Source organism: Notolabrus celidotus, chromosome 3 (assembly GCF_009762535.1).
Source record: "Notolabrus celidotus isolate fNotCel1 chromosome 3, fNotCel1.pri, whole genome shotgun sequence".
NCBI lineage: Eukaryota > Metazoa > Chordata > Actinopteri > Labriformes > Labridae > Notolabrus > Notolabrus celidotus.
Genome location: NC_048274.1, coordinates 9,965,468 through 9,992,723, shown reverse-complemented (window position 1 = coordinate 9,992,723; position 27,256 = coordinate 9,965,468). Strand labels below are relative to the sequence as shown.

The following is a 27,256-nucleotide window of genomic DNA, read 5'->3' as shown; positions in this document are numbered from 1 at the left end:
ACAATTAAAGCTGGGGTTGATAATCAGATTTAGATACACTTTTTGTCATACTGGTTAAAATTATCTTTATGTCCTGATGGCAATCAATACATGATGTGTTCCTAAAAAAGAGTGAAAAAAACCTGCTATCTACAGCCGGAGTAAACCTGGGAAAACACCAACCAATCACCGGTTTTTGGCTCCCCAAATTTTAAACCAATCAAATCCCGTCCAGCCGTTCTGCCCTCCTCCTGCGCGTACATTTCCCTGGCGTGCACTCCTCCGAGTCCCCGTCTCCTGCCTCTACTTCCCCTGACTCTATTTACTGCCCCTCTCGCTCGTCCTCGGGCCTGTCCCCTCTGACCTGATGAGGTGCTTTGCTCAGGACTGTAGTCCGGATCAGAGTCTAAAAAGCTCTCACCAACAAGCAGAATAATTAATGACGTTCAGTAAGTCCTACAGAAAATATATATTTATTGTAGCGTCCGTCCGGACGCTGTAGGGATGACGAGCCGATTCGTGAACACGTTGAGCTTTAATAACCGGTCACTGTCGGCCATGATCACGACAACCAATAAAGCAACAATCAATGTTTGAATGAATGAAAAACTTCTCCTCTCCTCTCTCCCACTCGCACTCTCTACACCTCTCCTGATGCCTTCACTGACCGTCAACACTGTAGGAATTAAGAGCAACTACACTGAACACGTTTAACAAACAGTAGAGCTGTTACAGTATTATATGTGTTATAACTTTTCTCCTGATATCGTGTTACCAGTGTAACGCACAGCGGAGTGTTTCGCACAGCGGAGACGCTCAGCTGGGGGCTGCGGCTGAGTGACAGGTCTCCACGAGCGCTTTTTTTCTCCGCTGCCGGACTGATTATGACCTAGTTGCGCTCCCTGCTGACACCTGACCGCATTCACATGCTTTTTTTTCTCAATAAGAACGAGTAGACAGAAAACTGGACACTGTGAGTCTGAAATATGTTTCTGTTCAGTTCTCTTATTGAAGTCTGAGCCTTCACTTTTATGACTGTATGTCAGCGGGGATTATGAGCCTGCTCCACACGTTGATATTCAGTGTGTTTAAATACTTGAAATTTACATCTCTAAGTTATACATTTATTACATGAATGTGTATCTCAAGTGTAGACTCCATACTTCTCCACTCCTTCCATATCAGAGTTCATTGGTTTGAATTTTGTCTGACTCTGTCACAGTATACTACTTCTTGTATCTGTGTATTTGTTTATCCAAACCCTTATTTTGTTCAACAGTCCCCTGGTTGAGAAATAAATTGGACCAAAAACATCACATCACCTTGTTTTAATTATTGATTTAGGCTGTGGCATTGATTCTGCTTAATATATTCACTGACAATTTTCTATTATTTTCATATTTATGTTGTTCTTTAACCACCTGCTGCTCGGAACGACTAAAAGTCTGACCTGCTGGCCACTGAGCAGCTTCTTAGAGCAGTTTGAGGTTAAGAGGTAAACAAGGGCACCGTAGTCCACGCCACAACTCACGTAATGAGGGAGCAGCATACACTGCTCTTTTTACTTTTCCAGCGCTGAGGCCACAACTTGTATTTAATTGGGAACGTGGTATGCTCACTTAAAGGAGAACATTGTTTTCAGTTAGACATACATTGTGTAGAAACAACACCCACACTCAAAATCAGGCAACATGTTTGTGGTAAGACTATGTGAGGTATAAGATTCAATGGAAACTCCCAGAAGTACTTCTAGCTTTCCAGTAAGCCATCAAAATCAAATCATGTATTTCCTTGGAAGCCAGCTAACTCTCTTAGCTTGCCTATTGAGATCCTTCCCTGTCACCCAGCGAGCACAACCGTGAATACTCAGTCAATTCCTCATGCGCGAGTGGTGAGATCCTCCAGCCACATTCATGCATTTTTCATGTGACCTTTTAACTTGTGTGAACAAAGATGATGGCAGAGGAGTGCAACAGGAGTTAGCATCTTTACATTTGGTGAAGCTGTTTTTCTGCAGCCTTCTCCGCCCATCTGGTCCAGGACTGTATGAAAACAGATTTCCAGTGAATCATTACTCCACTAAAAAAAGTGATAAAAAATATCTAATAGTGAATCCTAATTGGAAAATAGCTCATTTTGTACATCAGAGAACCACCGCTGGAACAGCTTGCATGGACGACTTGCTCCTCGCACTGCACTGAATTTGTAATCCCAGTGAGGTTCAAAAGAGGAAACTCTTTCTTTCATCATCATCATGACCTCTGGAGAAGTACACTGACTTCTGCTGACACAACTGTGGGACAATTAAAACATTGTCATGGAGCCACATGACTCAGAAAAATTCAACTTGCACCCTGATGGCTCCGAAGTGAAATACCATGGCTACTCCTGTAGTGTTTCTTTTGTCCGGGGTATTTTCAGTTTGCCAGGTTTCTAAGTACACATCATTTTTTAATTCAAAATAAGCATTCCTTTTAAATCAAGCTATTCACTTTTGAGGTGCTTCTGTTTACGCTATTTGGATTGCACGTATGACTGACAACGTTTTATGTTGGGAGGAGACAGAAAATATAAAAAAATGACCACCTAAAATATAAAAACTGAAATATTATACAGCTAAGGTGAGCAAGCCACTGCTAATAATGACCCTGATGGTCTAAAACGCTGCAGCTTGTGTACCGACTAGAACTAGGAAGGGAGAGCACATCTCTCCGTTGTTTGGCTCCTTACACTGGCTCCCCATAAAATCCTTATTCTGACCCACAAAGCTTTTAAAGGTCAGACACCTTCATACCCTAAAGAGCTCCTAGTGCCATATTACCCCTCTAAAACACTATGCTCCCAACATGCAGGCCTGCTTGTCGTACCTAAAGTCTCTAAAAAATAGTATGGGAGGTCGAGCCATCAGCTATCAGGCACCTCTCCTTTGGAATCATCTACCAGTCAGGGTCCGGGAGGCAGACACCCTCTCTACTTTTAAGAGTAGGCTTCAAACTTTCCTTTTTGATAAAGCTTATAGTTAGAGCTGGATCAGGCTTGGACCAGCTCTTAGTTATGCTGCTATAGACTTAGACTGCTGGGGGAACTGACACACTTGGATCCCCTCTCTCTCCTCTGTCTGCCTATCACTTACTGTAACTCTTCCTGTCCCATTAAAGCTCCTAACCATAGACCTTTCTGGACTCACTGAGCTCCCTTGTCTCGTAGGTTCCTCTGAGTCACTGTCGTAGTCGGCCTGCTGCTGTGGACGTGCCCGACTCCAGCTGCTACAACTACTACTATCCGTTTCACCATTATCATCTCTCTCTTCATCTCCCTCTATCCCTCTCTCCAACACGGTCTCAGCTGATGTGTGTCTAACATGAGTCTGGTCCTGCTGGAGGTTTCTGCCTGTTAAAGGAAGTTTGTCCTTACCACTGTAACTTGCTAAATGCTGCAAAGTGCTCTGCTCATGGTGGATTAAGATGAGATCAGACTGAGTCTTTTCTGTAAGATGGGACTGGATCTGATCCGGTCTTGATGTTGGGTCTTTGTTAATAATAGAACATAGAGTACGGTCTAGACCTGCTCTGTTTGGAAAGAATCTGAGGATAACATTTGTTGGGATTTGGCACGATACAAATAAAGATTGATTGAAGACTTGAGCAGATCACAACACGTCAGCTGCTTTTCAGAAATATTGCCAGGTTAAATAAAGGCATTTTAATTCTATACAAAGGCTGCAATGTGCCTTGGAGTTCTTTGTGGTTTCAGTTTTCTTTCATTGAATAAGTTTACTCTTTACCCATGTGACCACCTCTTCACAAAGAGAATTAAACAGTTATCTGAAGAGCAGCGACCCAGCGGCTTGTCCTGGTGTTGACGTTAGCTAGCCTTGGCTGGTTTGCTAATATGACAGCTTTTGAATGTATGCAAAACATTTTTACATGCATAATTCAATCTCATTTGTCAGCTTGCTTTGCAGATACTTGCAACCTGTGCCCGTAGGTTGAGTCAGTTTTCCACACATGTAACTCCATCTGGCGTAGAAGGCATGTGAATGTATGTGCATGTCTATAGCCCATTTGACTGACAGGTGGTGGCGTTGTATCTGTGTGCCAGGCGGCTGGGCTAAGGCCTTAACTCCAACTCTGACGATTTCATGGATAGTCAGCAGTTGGAGTCAGTATTTCCAATTTGGTGCAAGAAGGGAAATACGTTATTGGATTTTTTACCCATATCCGATACGCCAATATTTTACAACTCATTTAGCCGATTACCGATACCGATATTTTTTTCCGCACACCTAATTGCAGAGATCATCAACATACAGTATTATGGTGATACTCTTGTCACATTTGTTATGTAATATTCATTTATTGTGCAAAATAAGAAAAATACTTAATACTTAAAGCTTCATATTTATTTATGACAATTGCTTTCAAACAAAATTCATACATAAAGACACATCCTACTTAAAACTTGGATGATGCTCTCCCTGAGACAATCATAACAATACCCACAACCAGGGCAAATTTGGCCAATTTCACATTTGACATAGTAAGTAAACCTAACCTCTGTTCACAGGGAACATGTGAAAAGTGCAACTGTACAGCAATTAAACCCAAACTAAATAAAATGGTTTGCTCTCTGACAGTAAATGTGCCTAAATTAATCAGCTACATGTACCTTACAGACTGCTGCTTAAATTCAAATTTAACTCAAAACATGAGCCCAACATGTGTGCAGCAGCCCATTATTTTATCGGTTAATTATATCGGCGGATATCGGCGTGTTGGCTGATATCCGATAGTTCATTTTAAAGCCAATATCGGCCGATATTGGGCTTCCCTATGCTAAATATGAAAACAATGGCTGATGTCACAAAGGATGGACTACTTCCCACACAGTGTGGGGTTAATTTGTACCCAAGCAGTGCCAGATATGTTTCTGTTGGCTTTAATTTTTAAATCAACTTAAAATGACATTAAAGATCAAAGAGAAAAACTTGCGGATAAGAGAAGAGAACAATTTTGTGAGCTGCTTTGGTACCAACGTAGGCTTCAACAAAGTAACCCTCATATGTTTTTCCGATGTAACCTCGCCCCTCTCATAAAAACATCGATGACTCCACCTTCCTCAAGATTAAACAAAGGCATTCTTGGAAAGAACAATTGGCAGGTCCATTATTTCAAAAAACCCACTCAAGGCAAAACGGCAAGGGAGCAACTCACCCACGCTGCCAGGGACTCCCTTTGCTTTGCTGTTGTTATTCACAATCCTGCTCAGTGATTGATTTGTTGAAAAATCCATATAAGGCTTTGTTGTTCTCTCCCATCACCTGCCCAATCCCTTTCTCCTACTGCCTCCTTAATAACAATAATGTACAACTATTATTGTGTCACGTAAAGTATTTTTATAACAGCTTTGTCCTGTTGGCTAACTTTTACACTCTTGTGGACGATGATAGTTAGCACGCTACGTTGTGTTGTGCTGTATTTGTTGTTTCTTTGAAGCTAGCTGTCAAAATTGACCTGAGTGTGGTGCTGCAAAGGAAGCAGATTGATTTTATTTGAACTGTTTCTCGGGAAAAAACATATTTTTTGGACTGTTTACCAATGGCTGGTTAGCAGACTTACAAATAACAGCTAAAACCTATTGAGCCTGCTTAAGAGTGACATTTGTGGAGTTATTTTGCAAAAAATGTAGCAGCTTATTTGGTTGATCCACTTTCATACAATAGCTTGGGCCTGTATGCACGTCCAGCCATTAGTGATAAAAACGGATCGTTTGCACTAATGGTGAAAAAAGAATCAATTAGTGGTATACAGCCAGGTTAACGCCCCAAAAAAGCATTACATTTAATGGCGGTAGACCTCACCATTACAGATGTTAACGGCAGGATTACCGCACCTGTTGATGGCTGTGCTTGTTGCGCAAAGCCGCTTTCATGTTGCTTATTTTATTTTTTAGGTCTTCTACACCACACGCATTTACCCAGTTCAAGTTCTTAAGCCAAATTTTCCCTTTATCCTTGTTTGTTATCTTTCACGATTGACTTGCTGATAATAGCTGTTTGTTCATTCTATATTCTTGTAATAAAAAGTCAATTTCTTCTTCCACTGAAAATTATTTTTTTCTTGATCTTCTGAGTCACACAGTTACCGCTCGCCATGTTTATTGTAGTAGGCATGCACAATTCTAATTTTACGGATTAGGGTTTTACAGGAGTTTTCCTGGACATATGACGTTTTGAACAATTAGTTAATTGGCCAATTATTTGCAGTTGGCATACGGCTAAAGCTACGGCCAATTGGGCCATTCCATAACTGTACGTTAAGACTAATGGTACCGTTTGTGTAATGGTTGGACGTGCACATGAGCCCTGATATCCAATCTTTAATGTATGAAGCAAAAACAAACAACCAGCATACATTTTCCTCTAAATGTACTCACATTGCTCTGTTAATTTTTTGTTTTTTAACCTTTATTCCAGCGGACTGGTTGGAATTTGAATGTATATTTTATTGACCATGATATTAGTCATTAGGAAGATCCGGACTGGAAATGGGAACTTCATCTTATCATTCTCTACGTGTCCAAACACAGAGCAGTGTAAGCTATCAGCTAACCATTGCAGTAAAAGAAAGGCTCATCTGGTGGTGGCTGAAGGTGTCAACAGAGGTGGAGAGTGGCCACAGGCAGAGGAGAGAGGGGACACAGCTCCAATGACTGGTTGGCAGTGCCCGCCAGTGAAGCCACAAGCTTTCCAATGAGGGCTGCAGAACACAATCCTGCGTTTTATTAGCCTTTGAAGGAACTACAAAAATGTGAGCTGGTTAATGTAAAGTACTTTCCCTGTCGAACTGCAGACGAGACACATTTTTGTGGTGATGTCAGTGCCAGCCTGAACACTGACTGGCAAAAGAGGCTCGAGAGAAGTCAGTTAAGCAACAGTTTAACATTTACACTGAGTGGGACCATGCTTCATTTCAAAGCAGCGAAGGTAAGAGTTTATGCAAAGTATTGCTACTGTATGTGAGGAAGCAGTGTCTGTAAAGAGCACAAAACATCATACATGGATGCATCTTTACACACTTTTGAGAGATAGTTAATATATCCTGGTAATGTGGCTTACTGACTGATGACTCCTAAATACTAGCACGCCAAGGGGAGATGTTTACGCCTGTTACTCCTCGTCTGCAAAGTGGAGCAAAGCTGTTCCGCCTCTGATCCTCCTTCTGGCGGTGTGTAGCCTCAGAGCAGGCAGGATGGAACAGCTCCGTGTGCATGCATGTCTGAGTATGTGTGATGCTCCTGTTGTGAGTTTATAAGCCATGCCTCTTGTGCTCCTGCAACGCTTCAATGCAATGTGATCACACACTGGGACACCAGTAATAAGCAGATTTGAGGCACAATGTGTAAGTACCAAGGCAGAGTCATGGAACTTTGTTCTAGCACTGTTGCAGAGTTGAAGTGTGTGCAAGGCTTGAGTCACAGTTGAGATGGAAACCTCTAGGACTGAGAAATAAAGTCAACAGAGAAGTGCCAAAAACTGCATTACATCAAATGGCCACTTGAGGCTGGCTCCAATAAAAAGTAAATTCCCACTATGCCACATTTAAACTTAACTGATAGGGGTGTAACGATTCATCTAATACATTGATCTATCGATTTATACTCCTATGATCCGACTACATCGATCTGTGCTCAGCAAACCATGTTAAAGGGGACATATCACGCTTTTTTCATCAATATATATTGGTCTAAGAGGTCCCAAAAACATGTATTTAAAGTTTATGCTCAAAAAAACACTTTGAAATCAGATTTTGGCATGCCTGAAAAGTCCTTTTCTTCATTCCTCATCAGAACACTCTGTTTTCCCTCTGACCACGCCCCCTCCGGAAGTGGATGTGCCTCGGCTCTCCAGCACGTTGATCTAATGTTTACATGTTGGCTGAATATACACGGCTGCTCAGAGATCGCGTTACTTCAACCCTCTGAATCTGATCCTGACGGAGAGGCGCCTGTAGCAGGACCTTTCTGAAGGATTGGTCATAGATTTAGTGTTTCTTGTTGTTTTATTTATCAGTATGTAGACGTGTGTCTTGGTACACAGCTACGAACATGTAGCTATGTGGCTATGCTAACTAGCGCTAGCACTTATCCATGATAAATCATCCACTAGATCTTCAAATCTGCAGACGTGGGGAGTAAAACCGACCTCTGCCAGAAAGGCAGCAGGACCTTTTATGAAGGATTGGTCACAGATTTAGTGTTTCTTGTTGTTTTATTTGTCAGTATGTCGACGTGTGTCTTGGTACACAGCTACAGCTATGAACATATAGCTATGTGGCTATGCTAATTAGCGCTAGCACTTATCCATGACAAATAAAAATCATCCACTATATCTTCAAATCTGCAGACGTGGGGAGTAAAACCGACCTTTGCGTTTATTAAGAAAGCCTACAACTAGCATGCCTCCCTCCTAAGCTCCTTGTTGGCACATATTTGTGCAGGTAATGAAAAACGGGGGAGGGATTCAGTATTATTTTATACAGTCTATGGGCTGAACAAGCTCCGAGCTCTGACTCCGTGACAGACCGGATATTGTTGTTACGTAACAAAAACACGGAAGTCTGAAACGGCTCGTTTCACACACATTTACAGAAAGGTGTAGAAATCAGAACAGGGGCAGAATGGATTTTTTTCATTCTTGGGGGGTTTGTAGACATGCCAGGGAAACATATTTCAGGTAAAGAACCATTAAAAAGTCAATTTTGCATGATATGTCACCTTTAATTAGAAACCATTCCAGGAGACCACTTCATGAAGCAGACTGAGAGAATACCAAGAGTGTGCAAAGCTGTCATGAAGGAAAAAGGGGGCTACTTTACAGAATCTAAAATATAAAACATATTCTACTTTAACACTTTTTTGTGAATTAAATAATTCCATATATATGTTCTTTCATAGTTTTGATGCCTTCGGTATCAATCAGTGTTTACAATAATTAAAATAAATACAAACCATTGAATGAGAAGGTGTTTCTTTCAAACTTTTGACTGATAGTGTATGTTGTACTGTCTTTGGTTTCCTGCGTCTCTGTGTAGTTTTACCTTGTGTGTGAAGAGTTTCCTGTTTTATTTTGTGATTGTTCCTCCTAGTGTGTGTTGTCTTTCTTGTAGTCTCTGTCTGTTTTCCCTCCTTTGTGATGGTGTGATGCATAGCTCCACCTGTGTCTCATTGTCTTACCTGTGTCTGATTGCCCCCGTCAGTATTTAGTCGCCTCCCTTCTGTGTCTGTTCATTACATTACGTCCTGTTCCCTGTGATGTTACCTTCTCCTGCTCCCCGTGATACCCTTGTGTTTCCTTTTGTGTATTTTCTTGTTTCTCATGGACTTTGATTTAAGTACATTTTTGTTTATTAAAGCCTTTTATAGTAGTCTGCTCTTTAAGACCTCCTCTTTTTGCTTCCCTTAAATGTGACACATACATATGCTGCACTACAGCGACTACCTCTTCTTAAAATATGGTCTCTTTTAGCTTTGGAAAACTAGCATGGCACCTGCTGACGCACCAAACTCAATGCCAATGGGTGACGTTACAGTAAGTGAATCATTATACGTCTTTTGTCTCAACACTATGCAGCTGATGTGCTTTATTGGAAAAAGGAAAAAATGAGATGAAAAAAACAAATCAATAGACAAATTGGGACTTTCTCTTCATTTTATGATTCATTTTAAACATAAATAATGATTGAAATTTGACACGTTTTTTCCCTTTTCAGACACGTTTATAGCTAGCTCTACTTAAAGCTCTTTTACACTTGCTGAGCGCTGGTTAGTAGCTGTGTTTGACTTATTTTTGGATCTTTTAAAGCACTCAACATTTATGATTCGAAATTTCAATTCTGAAGTCAGTGTGGCCGCCCACTCTCAGGTGATGGACATACCTTCCACTACACACAGCAACTTCTCCTACTGAAGGATTTAAAAATATGCAAAACAGTTACATAACATTTCTAAATTATTAACTTCTTTATGTGTCTTAGACACAGAGTTGGAGCTATAAATGCCTTATGTAAGGTCTTATATTATTAAAGAGGACAAGTTTCAGTAGTGTATGTGCTGAGGTCCAAGTGTGGGCTCATAATTGCTTAAGAGATCTGAGCTATCTATAGTCGTAGCACCCCACAACATTGACATCATGCAAATTCGTGTAATTCTGGCATCTCACTGGGTTTGATATTCCCAAAGCTCACACAGAGACAGTCCAAAGCTGCGGATGAATCACGGGACACGTGAAATGCCAGAGAAGATGATTGAGAGCCAGAACTGATGATACCACGGTAAGTCAAAACACTCAACCATTCAGCTACACGCTCCTCTTGTAGTAAAATAAAATCCTCTGCAACGTAAAACGTATTTTAAATGAAGTCTGACTGACATTTCACTCTCATCACGTGTAAAGTCTGATCACATTCTAAGTCATTTAAATCTGATGATTGTGATGCCTTGCACAAAATGTCTTGTGCCAACCCCAACATGTGTGACAGACTGATGTTTCATATTTTAATTAGATAAATACGGCACTAGATTTCCCTGTCAATTTGAGTCACCGCATCGCTACCACACGGTGGCGCTCATGGCATGAATAAGAGAAGGGGGTGGGTGGAGGGGGTGTCCCATGACACTACAGTCTGTTGTCATTAAAAAAGGATGAGCTCAACTACGTTGAATGGGGAAGCCGCTTATGCTAAAGGGGGCAGTGCTAACTTCCTAGTACAACCGATAGCTGGTTTAAATGACAGACACAGTGAGCTCCGGTTTATTCCTGATCCCATAGAAAATAGGTAGTGTCACAAAGTTTGTGGAATTATTCATGCATTATTGGTGTGAATAATTTGCTGCAATCACACGTATCCAGCAGCCTAATTCGAGTCGTGCAGCCAAACAAGAACTCACGCATATTTGTGTCTTTACATTGATTTTACATGTAATTCATTCATGCAGATGATTTTATTCGTGTTTGGTGTGAACGCCCCATAAGAACTGTTTGCTAAACAGGCTAAGTACCAGGAGGAAAAGAAGTTAAATAGCAAAAGAAGAAGCAAATATTAATTTGTGAGTATCACAAAATTAGAAAATTGCAGAGACTGAGCATGGCTGTAAAATGTAAACATACACGCCACAATGCTGCATCAGAGCAGCACCGACATAAAGGTCGAGACAGACGCTGCCAGTGCCAACTATAAGGGGGTGGGGCTTGATTAAGAAAAATCACTAATGGATGCCAGTGCCTAATGAATAATGTTTTGGCTTGAAATGCCCATCCCTACACCAAAGGTTTCCGTAGCCTTGTTCCTACGCAGAAGCCTACATAGGTAACGTGACATCCTCCAAAATGTAACGACATGTTGGAATGATGCGGACTGCTAGCCCTGTGATTGGTCAAATGGTCCTACATTTACAACATTTCTGGATCGTACATTGGCCGTACCCTTAGCGAAAAACATCACAGCAACAACAGGAATCTAGGACTGTCCAGTATGATGGTATTTATTTCACAGTCACACTGGTTGAATTTTTAGTTAAAAAGTTACTGAATCGATTTTAAGTCACTGAATCGTTTCGGTTGTATCATTCTAAATGAACCAATATCGTCCTTTAATCGTATCAGCAACCACAAATCGTGATACGAATCGAACCGTTGTTAAAAAGAATCATTACACCCCTACAAACCAGGTTTAAACTGTACCTTAAAACATTTTCAAAACAGCTGATAAAGGGATCTAGCATGATTTATTAGTGTCCTTGTATGACAGTAAGACAGTCTGACAAAACAAATGACACAAGTTTCATACTGGGACCTTCCTCTGCCATTATTTTGCTCTTCTCGAGTACTTAATGAACCCCTGAGCCCCATAGAGAAACTGTTTACTGTGGATCAGAATAATATTGATGAGACATTCTCTCAGACGCTCCCCTCACTCAGCTTTGCCTCGCATTCACTTGTTCTTGTTCATCTTGTAGTGAGTACACTCAGAGAGGACATCAGGAACCTTCACAGCAGCAGCGTCTCTCTTAGCGCATGCTCGTTCGACACGATGCTGCCTCTTCACAAATCAAGCCTGAAATATTCCCTCGTGTTGACCTGCTCAGTTCCTTTACCTGCGTCACTGAAGCCTAAGACAAGATGCTGATTGATTGCTTTCAGCAGGGGAGCAGTGATGAAAATATCTACAGTCCAGAGAAGAAGAGAAAAAAAAGAAAAAGAGGCTACAAACACACGACCAGCACACACAGGCTGGGCTTTAAAAAACTGTTTTGTTCAAAATTTAAATTTGCGCTACCTCGGCTGACCCAACAAAGGTTATTAAAAACCTCCCAGTGACAAGTTTGTTTACTTTAAAGCTACAGGAATGTTGTGAATTTGTAACTTAATGGCTGCTAATGTGTCGGTGTCATCAATAACTGTTAAATGCTTCCCTGCTGTTGCTTTAATTTTAAAACCTTAACGTTCTCGCTTCTGAAAAGTAAGAGAAAAATCTGTCGTTGATGAAGAACGTTTCCAAATATGGAAATCTTGATTACTCCGGATATTGTCTTTGATGTGAAAGTGACTGATTGATTGAGGTTATTAATCATGCTGTTATAAAGGGGAAGCAGCAGACTTGTGTGATGTCATGAACAATGCAGACAGTACAACACCTGGCTTGGTTATATCATCATAAAATAATCAAACCAGCTGATTCCACATAAAGAACATTAACAGAGATGTGTGTATAAGCTGACTGTGCTGATGAGCTCACTGTTAAATGTCGATTTAAAAAGATGTAAAACATTTAAAAGGTTGTAGACACAACTAAAATACCATCCCCCCCTCAGTCACAGTACACACACAGAAGGAGAGCACAGACCTCATTTAGCCCTCCATGAGGTTGTGTCGGTTCCCCAGTCCCAGCTCTACCTGCCACAACTTCAACAACTGTAAAGTATTTTAAGGTCGTTCTCAGTCTCTCCATGGCCTTTTGAAAAAGTTGAATACTCAAAGCACAGTTGGTGGGATTCAAGCAAGCTGCTTTCTTACCAACTTTTGCCTGTCATTTACTTTCCAGGAGCGAGGCCATCAATGCATGACAGGTATCACCAGTATCTTAAACAGCAGCACCTCCACAGCCCCCTGTTTCCTTAAAGGGAGGCCTATCTACATTCATGCAAAATACTGAGAAGCAGCAACAACCTGAAATGAGATACAGAGAAGCTGTTTTGAGTAGATTCTCTGAAACAAGTAATGAAGTAGCATCATTCAGCTCTTAGTTACCTTTAATAATTCTGTACTTTTGAGTTATTTTCTATTGGACAGATAATAAACTCCTATACTTACGGCCACTTCTTCCAGAAACAGGATGTATTTGGAGGATGAAGTCATGATGGACCAATGTTAAGTAAGATTAGCATGTTAGCTTGTCAGAATATGAAGCCCATGCAGAAGTGCCAAAAACTGCACTTCCCCGAGCGTCCACTGGAGGCTGGCTGCAGAAACACCGGAAACCACATACACACCCATTCAAAGAAGTCGATCTTTACAGCAGAAATAAACATATTTACCGCCTGGTTCAAAAAACAGTTACGGTCTGAGCTACTTTCTCTATTGGCACACACTGTACGGGGGATGAATTTTTTTAAAGATATCAAACTCAGGAGTTTTGCCCAAATAAGGGCATGGCTGACCCGATTGACAGGTGGGCACCCTGTAGCTGGTACGAAAAAGCTAAAGGCCCGCCTCTTTACCCAAGTGGCAACCTCCTGTCTAAAAATATGAGTCCAATGCGGATGTGCTAAAAAATGCATTTCATCGAGGATCCGCTTAAATTCACAAAAGCCAATCTTTACAGCAGAAATAAACATGTTTACAGCCTGGTACAAAAGACGAGTGCAGTCTGGATAGCTCAATTCTTGATCGGCACACACTGTACAAGGGGTGAATTTTTTTGTAACACAACAATTTCGAAGATATTGAGATTACGAGTCTTCCAATGAGAGGCACAGCTGACTTGATTGACAGGCGGGAACACTGTAGTTGTTGGCTAGGAGGCTCAAAGCCCGCCTCTTTATGTCACAATCGCTCTACACCTGCAATATGACTGCCGACGATTGACCTCAAAACAGCGATTCAGAAACAGATGGATGATGTCCCGGATACTATGTCCATATTTTATACAGTCGCTATTCTATATTAGCAGAATAACGAAACGATTAGCTTCCCTACATAGTTTTTTTTCTGAGGACAGCAAAAAGTAATGAAACTCTATGTTGGGATTCAAATGTAGTTCACTGTACCTTTAAATTTAGGGGTCTGAGGAAAAACCCCATTGGATCCACATCCTACCCTTTCCTGCCCATAAAGACCGACAGCATAACATTAAATATAAGACCAAAAGTCTGAAACCAAAGTATGAAGATGAAGTTGGATTGCCTAGCTTCAGGGATTGCCCGGTTTCTTACAAGGGCTTCACTGTGAGGGACGACGGTTTTTGGACCAGCAGCTGTAGTCTGTTTTACGCCATGTGATTTTACCACTCTGCTCTTGTAAACAAAAATGGTACGCGGTGTACTATTTCCATCTCTCTACAGCCAGATTCAGAAAAAAGAGAGTAGTAAATCATTAGTTAGAATTTTTTAGTGATGCACTGATTGTGAAAGTCAGGGCTCATGACTTATGAAACTGCTTTTTTAAAAGTTAGATTTTGTGGACATTTTTGCTTGTATTTGACAGTAGATCTGAAGAGAGACAGGAAGTGTGGGGAGTAGAGAACGGGGGAAGACATGCAGCAAATGGTGGAGGCCTGTAGAACTTGCAACCACTGCGACAAGGACTATACCCTCCGTACACGGGGCGCACTCATACCGCTAGGCCAAAGGCGCCCCTCCAATGTTTTTTTTAATCGTAATTCTTTGTGCCTTTCTTTTTTAAATGAGCTATGAGATTTGAAGAATCCAAGTTAAAGTCTTCCTCAGAGACGGTGTAACACTCCCACATTGTCAACAGCTTTCTTTCACGTTATCACATAAACCTCCTCCCTGAATCAGCAGCTGAGTACACTAGCTCGCAAGCCTTGTCAGATCAATCAATCGATCAATCTTTATTTATAAAGCGCCAAATAACAACAAATGTTATCTGAATCAAGACAGGATAAGATCCAGTCCCATATTTCAGACATGACTCAGTCTGATCTCATCTTAATCCACCATGAGCAGAGCACTTTACAACATTTAGCAAGTTACAGTGACAAGGACATACTTCCTTTAACAGGCAGAAACCTCAAGGTTTGACCTTTACAATGGTGCACCACTTTTTTCAAATTAAAGCAGCTCTAGTTTTAGCACTTCTAAGAAAATACATGCATATTATTGTTTATGCTGTTCCGTTGTTTCAGATGAAGAACATATGTAGCAGTAACCTGAAACAAACAGGGGCTGCAGTATCAAAGGTTTCATTTCCTTTAATAGTGATGATATAGCTAACATGACACTCAGTGTAACATTAACAAAGTGTACAGTGCAGTATATGTGTGACTGCCATATGCTCATATATAAATCCAACGGTCACCTGACTTGGCTTTTCCGCCTTTCCACATTAAAAACCTTCTTGTGGGCACAACTACTGCAGAGCTCCGAATGCTGGGAAGTCATAGCAACAACAAGGGTGGTGAAAAGCAGAAAACAGCACGGCCCAACATGCAGGAGACAAATCCTATGAAAGGCATTGGCCAATATCATTCAGGGAAGAAAGAAGCTTTTGAATAAATGTTCAAAAGGTGAAATTCTTCCTCTTTTTTTTTTTTAATCTGTAAAACTGCGTTCAGGTTCACACCGACACTCAACAGTTTGCTTTCCTGAGGACGAGGGAGTCGAGGGGAAAAAGAAAATCCTCTCACCCTGTTGTGTGGATGCTCTGCGTGGGCTGCCAGGGTCTTTTACTCAGGCTTCCAATAATATTGGTTAATTGCTAGATTTCTCCAGCTTCTCTCAACTTGCATCAGGAGTGGGCGTGGAAGAGTTTAGAGCAGGGGTATATTGCTGCTGACAGAATACAGTGTTCTCGTTCTCTGTCTCTCTCTTAATTGTCATTCCCTGCTCACAGGCACATTTCTCTGGCAGATTCCCTTGAGAGAGGTTTCCCCAGAATCTACGTAAAAGGATTCCTTCCCACGCCATGGTCTTAGGAACATCTCATTTTCATCCTCCCGCGCCTTGCTCATGCTCACACACACTCCCTCTCACCCTGGCATTGTGTCCTCGTGTCTCCCTGTTCTCTCACTCTCACGTTTTTTCTCTTTTTTTCTCTCTCTTGCTTTCTCTCTCTACATCTTAACTTCTCTGGGCTTTTCTCTTCCAGCCCCCCCTGCTCCTCATATCTTATAGATCCTCCGTGGGAGGCAGCATCTCCCTCACACTGCAGGCGTGGGCCCTTACTCTGACAAATGACATGCCGGGGCCCACCAGCTTTGCGTGGGGGGGAGAAAAGCTTTAAGTTAAGACTGAGGACTGGATCTGATTGGATGCTGAAACTCAGGGGCTGTATCTTGACGAGCTGTATTTGATCGGGCTCAGGGAAGAAAGTGAGCAATACAGGAAGGACTGCGTTACTATATCACACCTACTGTATGTTTGAAGAAATAATGACCAAAAACCAAACACTGCTCACAGTGGTCAAGCAGTCAGCTATGACCATAAAGAATGTATGGCAAGAACATGATATAGTATAAACATTTGTCCAGACAGCTTACATACAACACAAGCTCTGCCCTGTGTTTTGGTCTTGTTGATGTGTTTCAATAAATCACTTACGAGTGTTGCTTGGCGAGCTGCTCGGCCAGAGAAATAGCTGTAGGATCTCGGTCTAAGGCCAGGACGGTGACTTCAGGAACCATATTCAGAATCGCTTTGGTATGACCACCACCTCCAAATGTCAAGTCCAGGACCACCTACATGCAAGAAGGAGAGAAAACAACACATTGTTCTCACAGCAGGAGTCCATACACACAATTATTCATCATCATCCTATCTTGGCAATGTTAATTCGTCATTCAAGTGATAGAAAAAAAGTTGGAGTCGGTCTTATTTCATTCCTAAAACAGATTCAAAGTGGTGTAAATGGTCTTGAGTTCAAGCTTGGTGGGATTCATCAGTATGTAAAGATTGTTTTGATGACAAGAGAGGCTGTTTGTGCAGAATGGACAAGAGAGGAATTATTGCATGATTGCTGTAGCCAGTCGGTTTGTTTGGCTCCAATGTAATGTTGAATTCTGAACCCAACAGGGATGGGCAATGATTTTCGAAAATTTGAATATTCGTTTACTTTGTAAAAATCGAAGAGTTACTTCGGATATTTTCTCATTTTGAAAGTAAAATTTTTCATCATTTTTACCAGTGCCTGGTTGGCAGACGGTGGCTACGGCGCATCTTAAAGCTGAAAGCTGAACGCATTAAGTAACAGAAGAAGAAAACATTTGCAACATTTTTCTCGATTTCTGAATCTCACACCACTATACACGTATTTCCAGAGACTGAGCATGGCTACAAAATGTGGACACACACGCCACGCTGCTGCGTCACAGAAACACTGTCATAAAGGTTGAGACAGACGCTGTCAGTGCCCGCTACTAGCTTAACGCGACTGCCACACGGTTGTTAATGGGACAGGTCTGTATGTGTGTGGGTGTGTGTGTGTGTAGGGGGGTTATTCGAATAATCGTCGAATAGATGCCAAGAATTATCGAATAGTGTTTTGGCTTGAAATGCCCATCTCTAGAACACAATTACATCAACAAGCTTAGTAGCTAAGCATCAATTTTTTAAAGAAACGGTAAGGCTCCTCTTTGTCCTTTTTTTTTTTTTTTTTTCCTCATGTTAAGTTAAGGAGATATGTTGGGTAGGGCTGGGTGATAAATACATAAAATAAAAAAATCTGATTTTTAAAAGTGAAAATCTTCAACTTTCTCCATCACTCCTCTCGAGCTCCAGAAGTTCACACCCTCCCCCTCGTTTACGTCCTACAAAGCCACACACAATAACGTCATGGCTGCAAATATTAATGAAGAGTTTGTTGCCACAGTCCCGATTCACTCCACACCATCACACCCATACCTGTCCCCTCTGAAACGATGACAGGTAGGAACTAATGTTCACAACAAGTAAAGGGGATGTAAAACAACAACTTAAATGTCACACATAAAAACATAAATAATAGTTTAAATGCTTCCAATAAGAGTCAATAATAATAATATTATATATAATATTTGATTCTGATTGGTCATTACATAGCAATATATCAGAGCTACATTCTGCTGTTTCTTGACAGCAGACTGAGAAATAACAATACGCCGAAAAATGTCTGGTCAATTTAATGTTGGTTTGTTTACGGTGGGAAAACGAACCAAGCATAAGAGGTTAAAAAACGCAGAAGGGGTAAAAGAAGCAAAAACTGAAGGCTACGACAAATAATCATACAAAATCAAGCATGGCACACACTATGGGATACATCGGTCCTGATTAATAGTAATCAATAAGGTGCTGCGCTGATTCATGTAATCCTGTTCACTGGTTTCACTTGGCCATCAGTTGAAATGTTCAGCCTAATAAAGCTAATAAAGTTTGCAGCTCAAACTGTGAGTATAACAAACTATTCTCAGCGGAAGACCCAACATCAAGACACGATAAGATCCAGTCCCATCTTACAGACAGGACTCAGTCTGATCTCATCTTAATCCACCATCAGCAGAGCACTTTGCAGCATTTAGCAAGTTACAGTGGCAAGGACAAACTTCCTTTAACAGGCAGAAACCTCCAGCAGCACCAGACTCATGTTAGTCAGACATCTGCTGAATCTCATGCACTATACATTATCCCTTACTTGGTCCATTACAACTGTTAGACTCTCTGAAGGGGGTCATTATGATTAGATTATAATACTGAGTTTGGCCAAACATCTATTTTGCAAGCTGGGAATTTTTATCATGTGATTTGTTGGAAAAAAGTGGAGAAGCATCGTTATGGACATTCAGTGCTAAACCACTAGGTCACTACTGTTTTTTAACCAACCTGTTTGTTTCAAGTCTGACCTCTCCAGGTACGACGCTTCTGATCGATATAGTTACCTAGACTAGAGGAAAAAGTCATCAAAATCCCTGTTGGTGGGCCCATATTCCCTGATCTACCAAGAAGCACCCAAGCTGTAACTCAATCCATGTGAATTAGTGGTGAAATAAAAGTTTTATAGAGAACTCAGACCTTATGTAAGTGCAGACCCAGTTGTCACGAAAAACCCTGGCAGATTCACGACTCACTCGAGGTATCTCTTTATAAAATGTCACAGTTAAAGTGACCACACAGTGTAATCCATCAATCAAACACCTTCAGAGCTGAATCACACACATCCTGAGGATTTTGTTTTCACTGCAGCGGGGAATCACTTCTATTATGTGTTGCTGAAAATTCTGATGAAGCCACTTAACTATACCGGCAGCTCGAAAACTTTTCATGGTCAAAACTAATTTTCTGTTACTTAGATTAATTTCTTAGGTGCATTCATACAAGCCATTGGTTACTCAAAAAAGCGAAGAATTAGTTTATCTACAAACAAAATATTTATATCACTGGATATCTGCTGAAAATGATAGATGAGAGGATTTTTTTTTAAATATTTACCTTTTTAATCTGGCTTATTTTTAAGTCTTTTTTTTTTATTATGACTTTTATTATTTTACCCATTTATGTTGTTTTCTGCCTCTGTTCTTTTGAGAAGCACTTTTGGCTGCATGCTTTTTTAAATGAAAGGTGCTATGTAAATAAGTTGAGTATAATTATAATGTTGAAAATCATGAAGCCTTACCTTTTCCTTACAGTGTACGGCATTCAGCTTGAATTAATAGATGAATATGTTTATAAAATGTGTAATAACCTACGTTATTTGATATATAAGACTCCAGAAAACCCTTGTGATTGCATGTCAGCGTTATGTGTTAACATGTGTTAACTATCACACACCGTTTATAAAAACACATCTTGAGAGAAAGCAGGAGGAAAAATGTTTTATCAAGGAAATGTCATATACCTGCCACAGCATCTTTGCTGCTTGGTCAGGTTACTTTCAACTCTGCAGTATCTAACCACAAAAACACACTCCTGTCCAGACGTATTAACTTATATATTTCTTCACTGCCTCTGATAGAAAAAAGAATCACAGCCCTGCACTGACAGCACAGCCTGAGATTGTTTGATTTGGTAGTATTATGGTTCACTTTTTTTCTCTTCCATTTCTGCTCTGTGATTTATTCTAATGTCAGCAAATGGTCGGGAACAGATGTAAAATGACACAAAAAGGAAATGCCAGCTATTCCCCACAAAAAAAAAACATTAAACATGTCGATCAATAGTGACGTTGAAGGTGGGGTGTGTGCGTGCATGTGTGAGGGAAGAAGTGATCAATGGCGGTTCCCTCTTCTTTCCAGCGCACAGCAGCAGATGGGGAGGGGGGTGTGGGCTAGTGGGATGAGTCACACGCATAATGAACTTGCCTGTTGTGCTATTCAATACAAAAAAAAAAAAAAGGAAAAGGAAAACAGAAACACAAACAGCAAAGTAGGCTGGCTTTTACCCAAACAGTCTACACAAGCAACCAAGGAGACAAACTGTTGGAGTGTTTGCAGTGATTTTCACAATAACATTTTGTCACATCTGCAGAAGGCTGTGGCCAAAAGAACAAAATGAAATTGTCTTAATGAGCAAACGGGGAAAAGACTGACACTAATGCTGAATGTTCGGTTTGGAGGAGATATAAGAAGTGTTTGTTTATCTATATTTCTGTCCCTGCTGCACAGACACTCTCACCTTTTGAGAGGTTTGGTTTGAGTTTCACCCCTCTCACTCACATATGCACACACAATTTAATAACAAAATTAAATGTTTGCAAGCCGAAAAAGCAGAATTGGATGTTTACAAGGTCATTTGTGAGCTAAATTAAAAATCTAGTTCCGTCACTCTGAGGGAAAAACAAGCTTCTACAAAAAGCCCTGAATGCTTCCTCTTTGCTGCTTCTGCCACCAGATGGACAAAACAACTTCTTGAAAAGATTTAGGAGATAATGGGGTTGGCATTTTTGCGATAATGATTGACACCGAACTCGGGAAGTGAGTCATCCCCATTGATATTTCATACAGAGGAGCGTCAGTGCGGCTCTCACCTATACCGAGCCTTACCTGAAGCAAAGCAGCTCATTGAAAAATACCAAAAAGTAATTACTGTAGTGTTGTGTTTTGGGCTAAGTTTAGGGCGTGTAATATCTGCCTTTCCCAGCAGAGGGAATAGGAGAGTTAGGAGTGGTCCAAGTGGTGCAGTCCGACGGTGAGGCTGCAAGGTGCTAGAATGCAGGACACTCCAGCCGTCACCCCACAGCAGTCACATTGAGAGCTTCTCTCCCCTTAAAGAAACTTAAAACACTCTCATTAGGTTTGTCCAATCAGAAACAAGAATGAGACTTTCTATTTAGAGAGTTTATATCCACAAATATGAAAGAGGAAAGTCTTATTTCTGCATCAGTAAGATTCTGAAAACATAACACAGCTGAAAAAACAGCAAGTAATACCCTCCCCATATGGAAAAAGGGGGCCTCATCTCAAGTCTTCTTCTGGTTGAATTCATTAGGAAAAGGGGAACAGGAACCTGAGAGAAGCCTGAGTACTCATCTAAATCCTACTTGTGACTCCCCAGCCCAGGTCAGTTACAGTGGGGGATCTAAAATGTCATTGAGGGGAGTTTTTACAGATCTTGTTACACCAACACACAGACCATTAGGGAGACAGATACACAGGTACAGGATCGCTTTTCTTGTCGCGTCCGTTGCCATGGCAAGAGTGGAGGTAACCGGTTTGCATTTCTTTCTCTGTCACACAAAGTTCATGGCGAGACACAAGTGCCCACACATTTTAGCCGGTTTTGCAGCATGAGAGCATGTTACGAACAAATAAGGTGAAGGTTGTCTTTATGGGAGAGATGGTATTTTTTATTGAATGACAGAGGACTGAAGTGTCAACATGGCTGCTGCATTTATACCACTCACCATGTATATTGCCGTTACACTAAAAACTCAGGGTCAGGGTATCTTTCAATTTAACACTTTTTAAATTAATCAGTGGGTCAATTTTCATCTATATAGCACCAAATCACAGCCAAACTTTCAACAAGACACTCTTCATACTCTGCAGGTTAAGACGACTTTTTCTGTTATCTAAAGAGATTTAACGTTTATGCTACGTGAGCTAGTACAATGTTCAACTATGTGTACACTCTGTTCTAATATATGTAATATGCACATTGCAACATGATATAACATTTAATAAATATTCAACATTATCTTGCACAATATTTTTTCCAATATCAGATCCACATGTATCATTATCAATACCATTGGCTATGTAACTTATTATTTGAACTCTATATTTGAATGAAAATAGTGCAAAGACAACAATTCAGATGTTGAAACTGAAAAGAGTTGAAGTTCTATCAAAAATGTGAGCTAATTTGGGGAGCCATTGGCCTATTGGTCGAAGTGCACCCCATGTACAGAGGCTATAGTCGTCATTGCAGTGGTCGCAGGTTTGACTCCCAGCCTCAACGATTTGCTGCATGTCTTCCCCTGCTCTCTACTCCCCACATTTCCAGCATTTCTATCCACTAATGCCCCAAAACATAACTTTAAACAATATATGCTAAATTTAAATTTGATGCTAGCAACACATTTCAAAAAGTTGGCATTGGAACAACAAAATATTGCATTGTGTAATATTAAAAAAGAAAAAAAAAACAGTAGCAGCATCTTCCTAATATTCAGGTTAATTTGCAACAGGTTGGGACGCCAATAGCCTAGTGGTCTAAGTGTGCGCTGCATTTAGTCCAGGTTCAGACTAGTCCAGACTCCCGGCCTTGGCCATTTGCTGCATGTCTTCCCCTTCTCTCTACTACCCACATTTCCTGTCTCTCTTCAGCTGTCCTGTCCATTAAAGGCTAAAATGCCCCCAAAATATAACTTAAATCAAACTTAAAAATACAAATACAAATCTGCGACATGTTTGGAACCCAACTGACTGAGAATTTAAAAAGAGATTGTAGAGAAGCTGAGTCTCCCAGAAGCAAAGATGGGAAGAGGTTCATCACTGAGCAAGTAATTTCAGAATAATGTTCAGAGGCGTAAAATTGCAAAGAGCTTTGGTATTTCATTGTTTACGGTTCAAAATGTCATGAATAGATTCAGAGAATCTTGAGACATCTCTGCACACCAACACTGGATAGCTCTAATCCTCGGACCCTGAGGAGTGGCATGACTCTGTAGTGGAACTTACAGCATGGGCTCAAAATAAATTCCAGAAACCAAGTTTGTCACTACCATGCAAAGAGGAAACTATATATAAACATTGTCCAGAAATGTATACGACTCCTCTGAGCCTGAGTTTAAGATGGACAGAGGCGAAGTGGAAAAGTGTCGACTAAAACTGCCCTGTGGTCTGACGAATCAAAATTTGACATTCTTTTTATAATTCATAAATGCTGCGTCCTCAGTGTTTTGGAGGTTTTGGAGTGACAAATGCTGCGACCCAGACAAGTCCTTTTTCAGTGAAGACCTTGCATGTTTCAGAAAGACATTACTAAACCTAATTCTGCAGGTATTAAAACAGGAGTGTTGTTAAAAGGTAACAATGCAACTGTCCCAACTTTTCTGAAAAACTTTTGCTGCAATCAAATTCAAAATGAGCACATATTTTTAATAACAATATAAATTGTTTTAGTTTCAACATTTGACAAGCTTCTTTAAGCTATTTTCAATCAAATAAAGGGTTTACATGATTTGTAAACCATCAAATTTAGCTTCTTTTTTTTTTTTTTTTTTTTTTTTTTACATTTTGCACAACTTTTTGGGGAATGGGGTTGTACTTCTGCTTCTTTCTATTTTGTTTTGGCACTTTTTTTGCATTTCATCTTCATAAACTTTTAAATGTATGAATTAAATTGAACTTCTTTTTGCTTTTAAATTACTCTTATTTCAGTAATGTGCTGTCCCTATTATTCTCTGAAGGATTAATATGGTCTATCTTATTTTATTCGGAGTTAAGCGTCTAACAGGCAGAAAAAAAACAGATGGCCAGTGAGAGCAGACAAACTCAAAGGGCACGAAAGCTTCCTGCAATTACTCTGTCAATAGGTTACGTTGAAGGCAATCAGGGACGTTTGAAATGAATGCGAGAGTTTGCCTCAACTGAATTCAAAGAGTGCTAAACCTACCACCTGTATCTCTGAGAGTCAGCGAGAGAGTGAGTGAATGAGTGAGTGACTGAAGAAGTGATACAGGAGCACAAAAATGTTGTCAAAACTCATCGCCTGAGGGCTCCTTCCAAATGTGTCCCTGTATGTTAAGGTAATCTCTCTTTTGTCAAAGGAATGCTGCAGAGTTGCAACAAATACTTTCATTCCTCATCTGTTCAGAGCTGTTTGCTGTCTACACAAGTGTAAATAAAGGCTTCTGAAAAGGTATTTGAGCTAGTTAAGACACAACATGTCTGCACGCGCTAACACGGCGTTTGCCTGCAAAACCGCCCACCCCAAAGCTTGTAGGTCACTTCCAAATGCCCCAAAGAGAGAATCAACAAGTTCTTTCCCAAAGCACTTACCTAAGTATATAGATCAGCTTTATAAAGAGTCTGTCAGTGCATATACAAGAGAGTTCAGTTTGTTTTAATATCACTTTCTTGGAGTGTCTCCTAATGCTACAATTCTGACTATGCCAATGAAACAATCAAATCAACTATGAGAACATTTAGGATGGAAAAAAAGAAACCCAGCTGTTGCAGTCAGAGCTCACAACAGAAACTACAATATTACTTTATTTATCTTTGTGCACAGTTGACCACAAATCTTATCATAAGGACAGTTTTCATCAGGGGCAGATGGCTCCATACTTCTCTCTAGGAAGTGTCTGGGGTTGTTTAGTTATGAGAGGGTGCGTAGAGATCATACAACAGGTCTGTTTATGTCTGCTGCTTGAAGTGTTTATTTATAGCTATGCAAAGCATGTAGCTAGAAGGAGTATGTGTTAATCTATCAGGCAGTCCCTCAGCTCTCCACATCGTCCAACACGTGATTGAACGATTTATTGCCATGGAATTTCATGCTGATATTCATGGTGCCCAAAGGATAACTTCTAATTAGGTAGATGTTATAGTGCTGGTTGTAGGTGACATATGATTAAAGGTGCACCGGTGCAGAGCTAATAGGAAAGGGAGTTGAAGTTTATATCATATCTCTACGACCTCTGAGTCATAGCTTCATATTTAAGAGTACAATGCATAAAACATTAGTCATACTTGTTGCATCTGAGATCTAGAGACTCTCCTCCTCGCCCTCGAGAAGTTCTCTGCTGTTTCAAAAAGGAGGATCAGAGATGACTTATTTAAGTATTACTAAAGCATGACTTAAGTCCACCTACAAATGATGGACTTATTCCTCTTCTTTGTCTTTACTTTTTTAATCTCAGTGTCAGTCACTGCAATGTTTCTGTTCGGCCTTCTAAACACGTAGACACTGTTTGCCTTTTCATGAAATGCACCCACATCTTCTGACATGTACACACAAGTACATCAGGTACACAAAGGTGAACACTCCGCTGGATCAGACAAAATCTAATGAGGGCATAATGCTACATACCGGGATACTATATAAATCCTACTGACATGTTCACACATAATACTGAGACGTTTATATAGAGCTGAGAGCTGCAACTCTGGATTTATTTAATGATTCACAATACCATAAAACATGAGAAACAACACATTCTTTCAGGGTTTATCAGCCAGAAAACTAAAAACTAAAGTGTTATCAGCATTAAATTTCAATAATGATTCATTCACATTCAAATGTGATAATAATTTAGATGGGATTTATTTATTTGTTTATTTATTATTTATTATTATTAACAATCAATTAATTTGTTTGTTTATTTATTTCTTCATTTAAGGCATTTTGGTGATAATGATATTAAAATAATAATACAATAATCATTATAAATTAATTAATTAATTATTGTTATTTAAGTTATTTCAATGATGATTATAGTAATTGATTTGATGTATTTATTTACTTATGTATTATTATATTTATTAATTATTATTATTATAAATAAGAATAATAATAAACATATATTAATTAACTATTATACATTTATTTATTGTTTTTTAAGGGATTTTGGTGACTATCCTAGTAACTGATTTAAAGTACATGTTTATTTTAATTTTACTTGAGTTTTCTTATTTTTTAACTTCTTATTTTCTTTAACCATGAACCTCCACTGCCAGAGAACCATGCAGGGCTCTTTCTCTGCTTGCACATCCACAATCACACACACATGTACACATACACCTACTTTTGTTTTGCAAAAAGGAAAATCAGGATTAAGTTTAACTCCATAACATAAAGCGTTAAAAAAAAAAAAATTGAGATGACAATAATAACTATATCAACACCAGTCTCACTACTTTACTTTTGAATAGCAAGCAACAACTCCTGATCCAATCATTCCCAAACTCTGCTGGACTTGTTTAGAAAGCAAGAGCGAGTGACCGCTGTAAGCAGGACATCTTCCCCTAAAGGTGAGTCTTAGAAAGAGAGCTGCTCAGGCGCTGTAAACTAGACAGTAGTATTTATATGAGCCTGTCACATTATATGCACAAAAATGTTGGGAAAAGAGACCATAAGTAAGGATCACTTGGTCATACCCAGCATTAAAGTAATGATGGTGAGGACAAAAAACTATCTTCAGCTCTCTCTTTCTCTCCTTGGGAGTTGTTGACGACTTAGCTTAGTGTTCCATCTTTTTCACGAGACATCCCTTTTTTGGATTGGCTGCAACACGACATAGGCTATTGGTCCAAAGATGTGTGGGCTCCCAGTGCAGAGCAAGGCCGAGGACATACTGGAAAACTATCTAAACAATTTCAGGAAGCTGACTACTCAGGCCAGTTTGTCATGTTGTCTCCAAACACCATATATAGCAAATTTCAGGCTCAATCTGGGCTGTGACGAAACACATAGGCATGGTGAAGTGTCTTTATGTTTCTCCTGAAGTCACCTTGCTTTAACCCCAGGAAAGACATGTGCAGTAATCACTTTACTCACTGTGTTGGAGGATGAAAATGCACAGTCTTCATAATGTGTGTGTAAAGTGTTTAGTTCAATGTGAGCTGCA

The 27,256-nt window shown here is 40.1% G+C and overlaps 1 protein-coding gene across 2 annotated transcripts in view; it reads right to left on the bottom strand.

Annotated features, from left to right (window-relative positions):
• mettl15 (methyltransferase like 15) overlaps positions 1–27,256 on the bottom strand; it is a 63,304-nt gene that overhangs the window by 12,531 nt on the left and 23,517 nt on the right. For both annotated transcript variants that reach the window (XM_034679652.1, XM_034679653.1), the window contains exon 3: positions 16,816–16,952. In XM_034679652.1, coding sequence (XP_034535543.1) covers positions 16,816–16,952 — 137 coding nt within the window. The remainder of the gene's footprint in view (positions 1–16,815; positions 16,953–27,256) is intronic.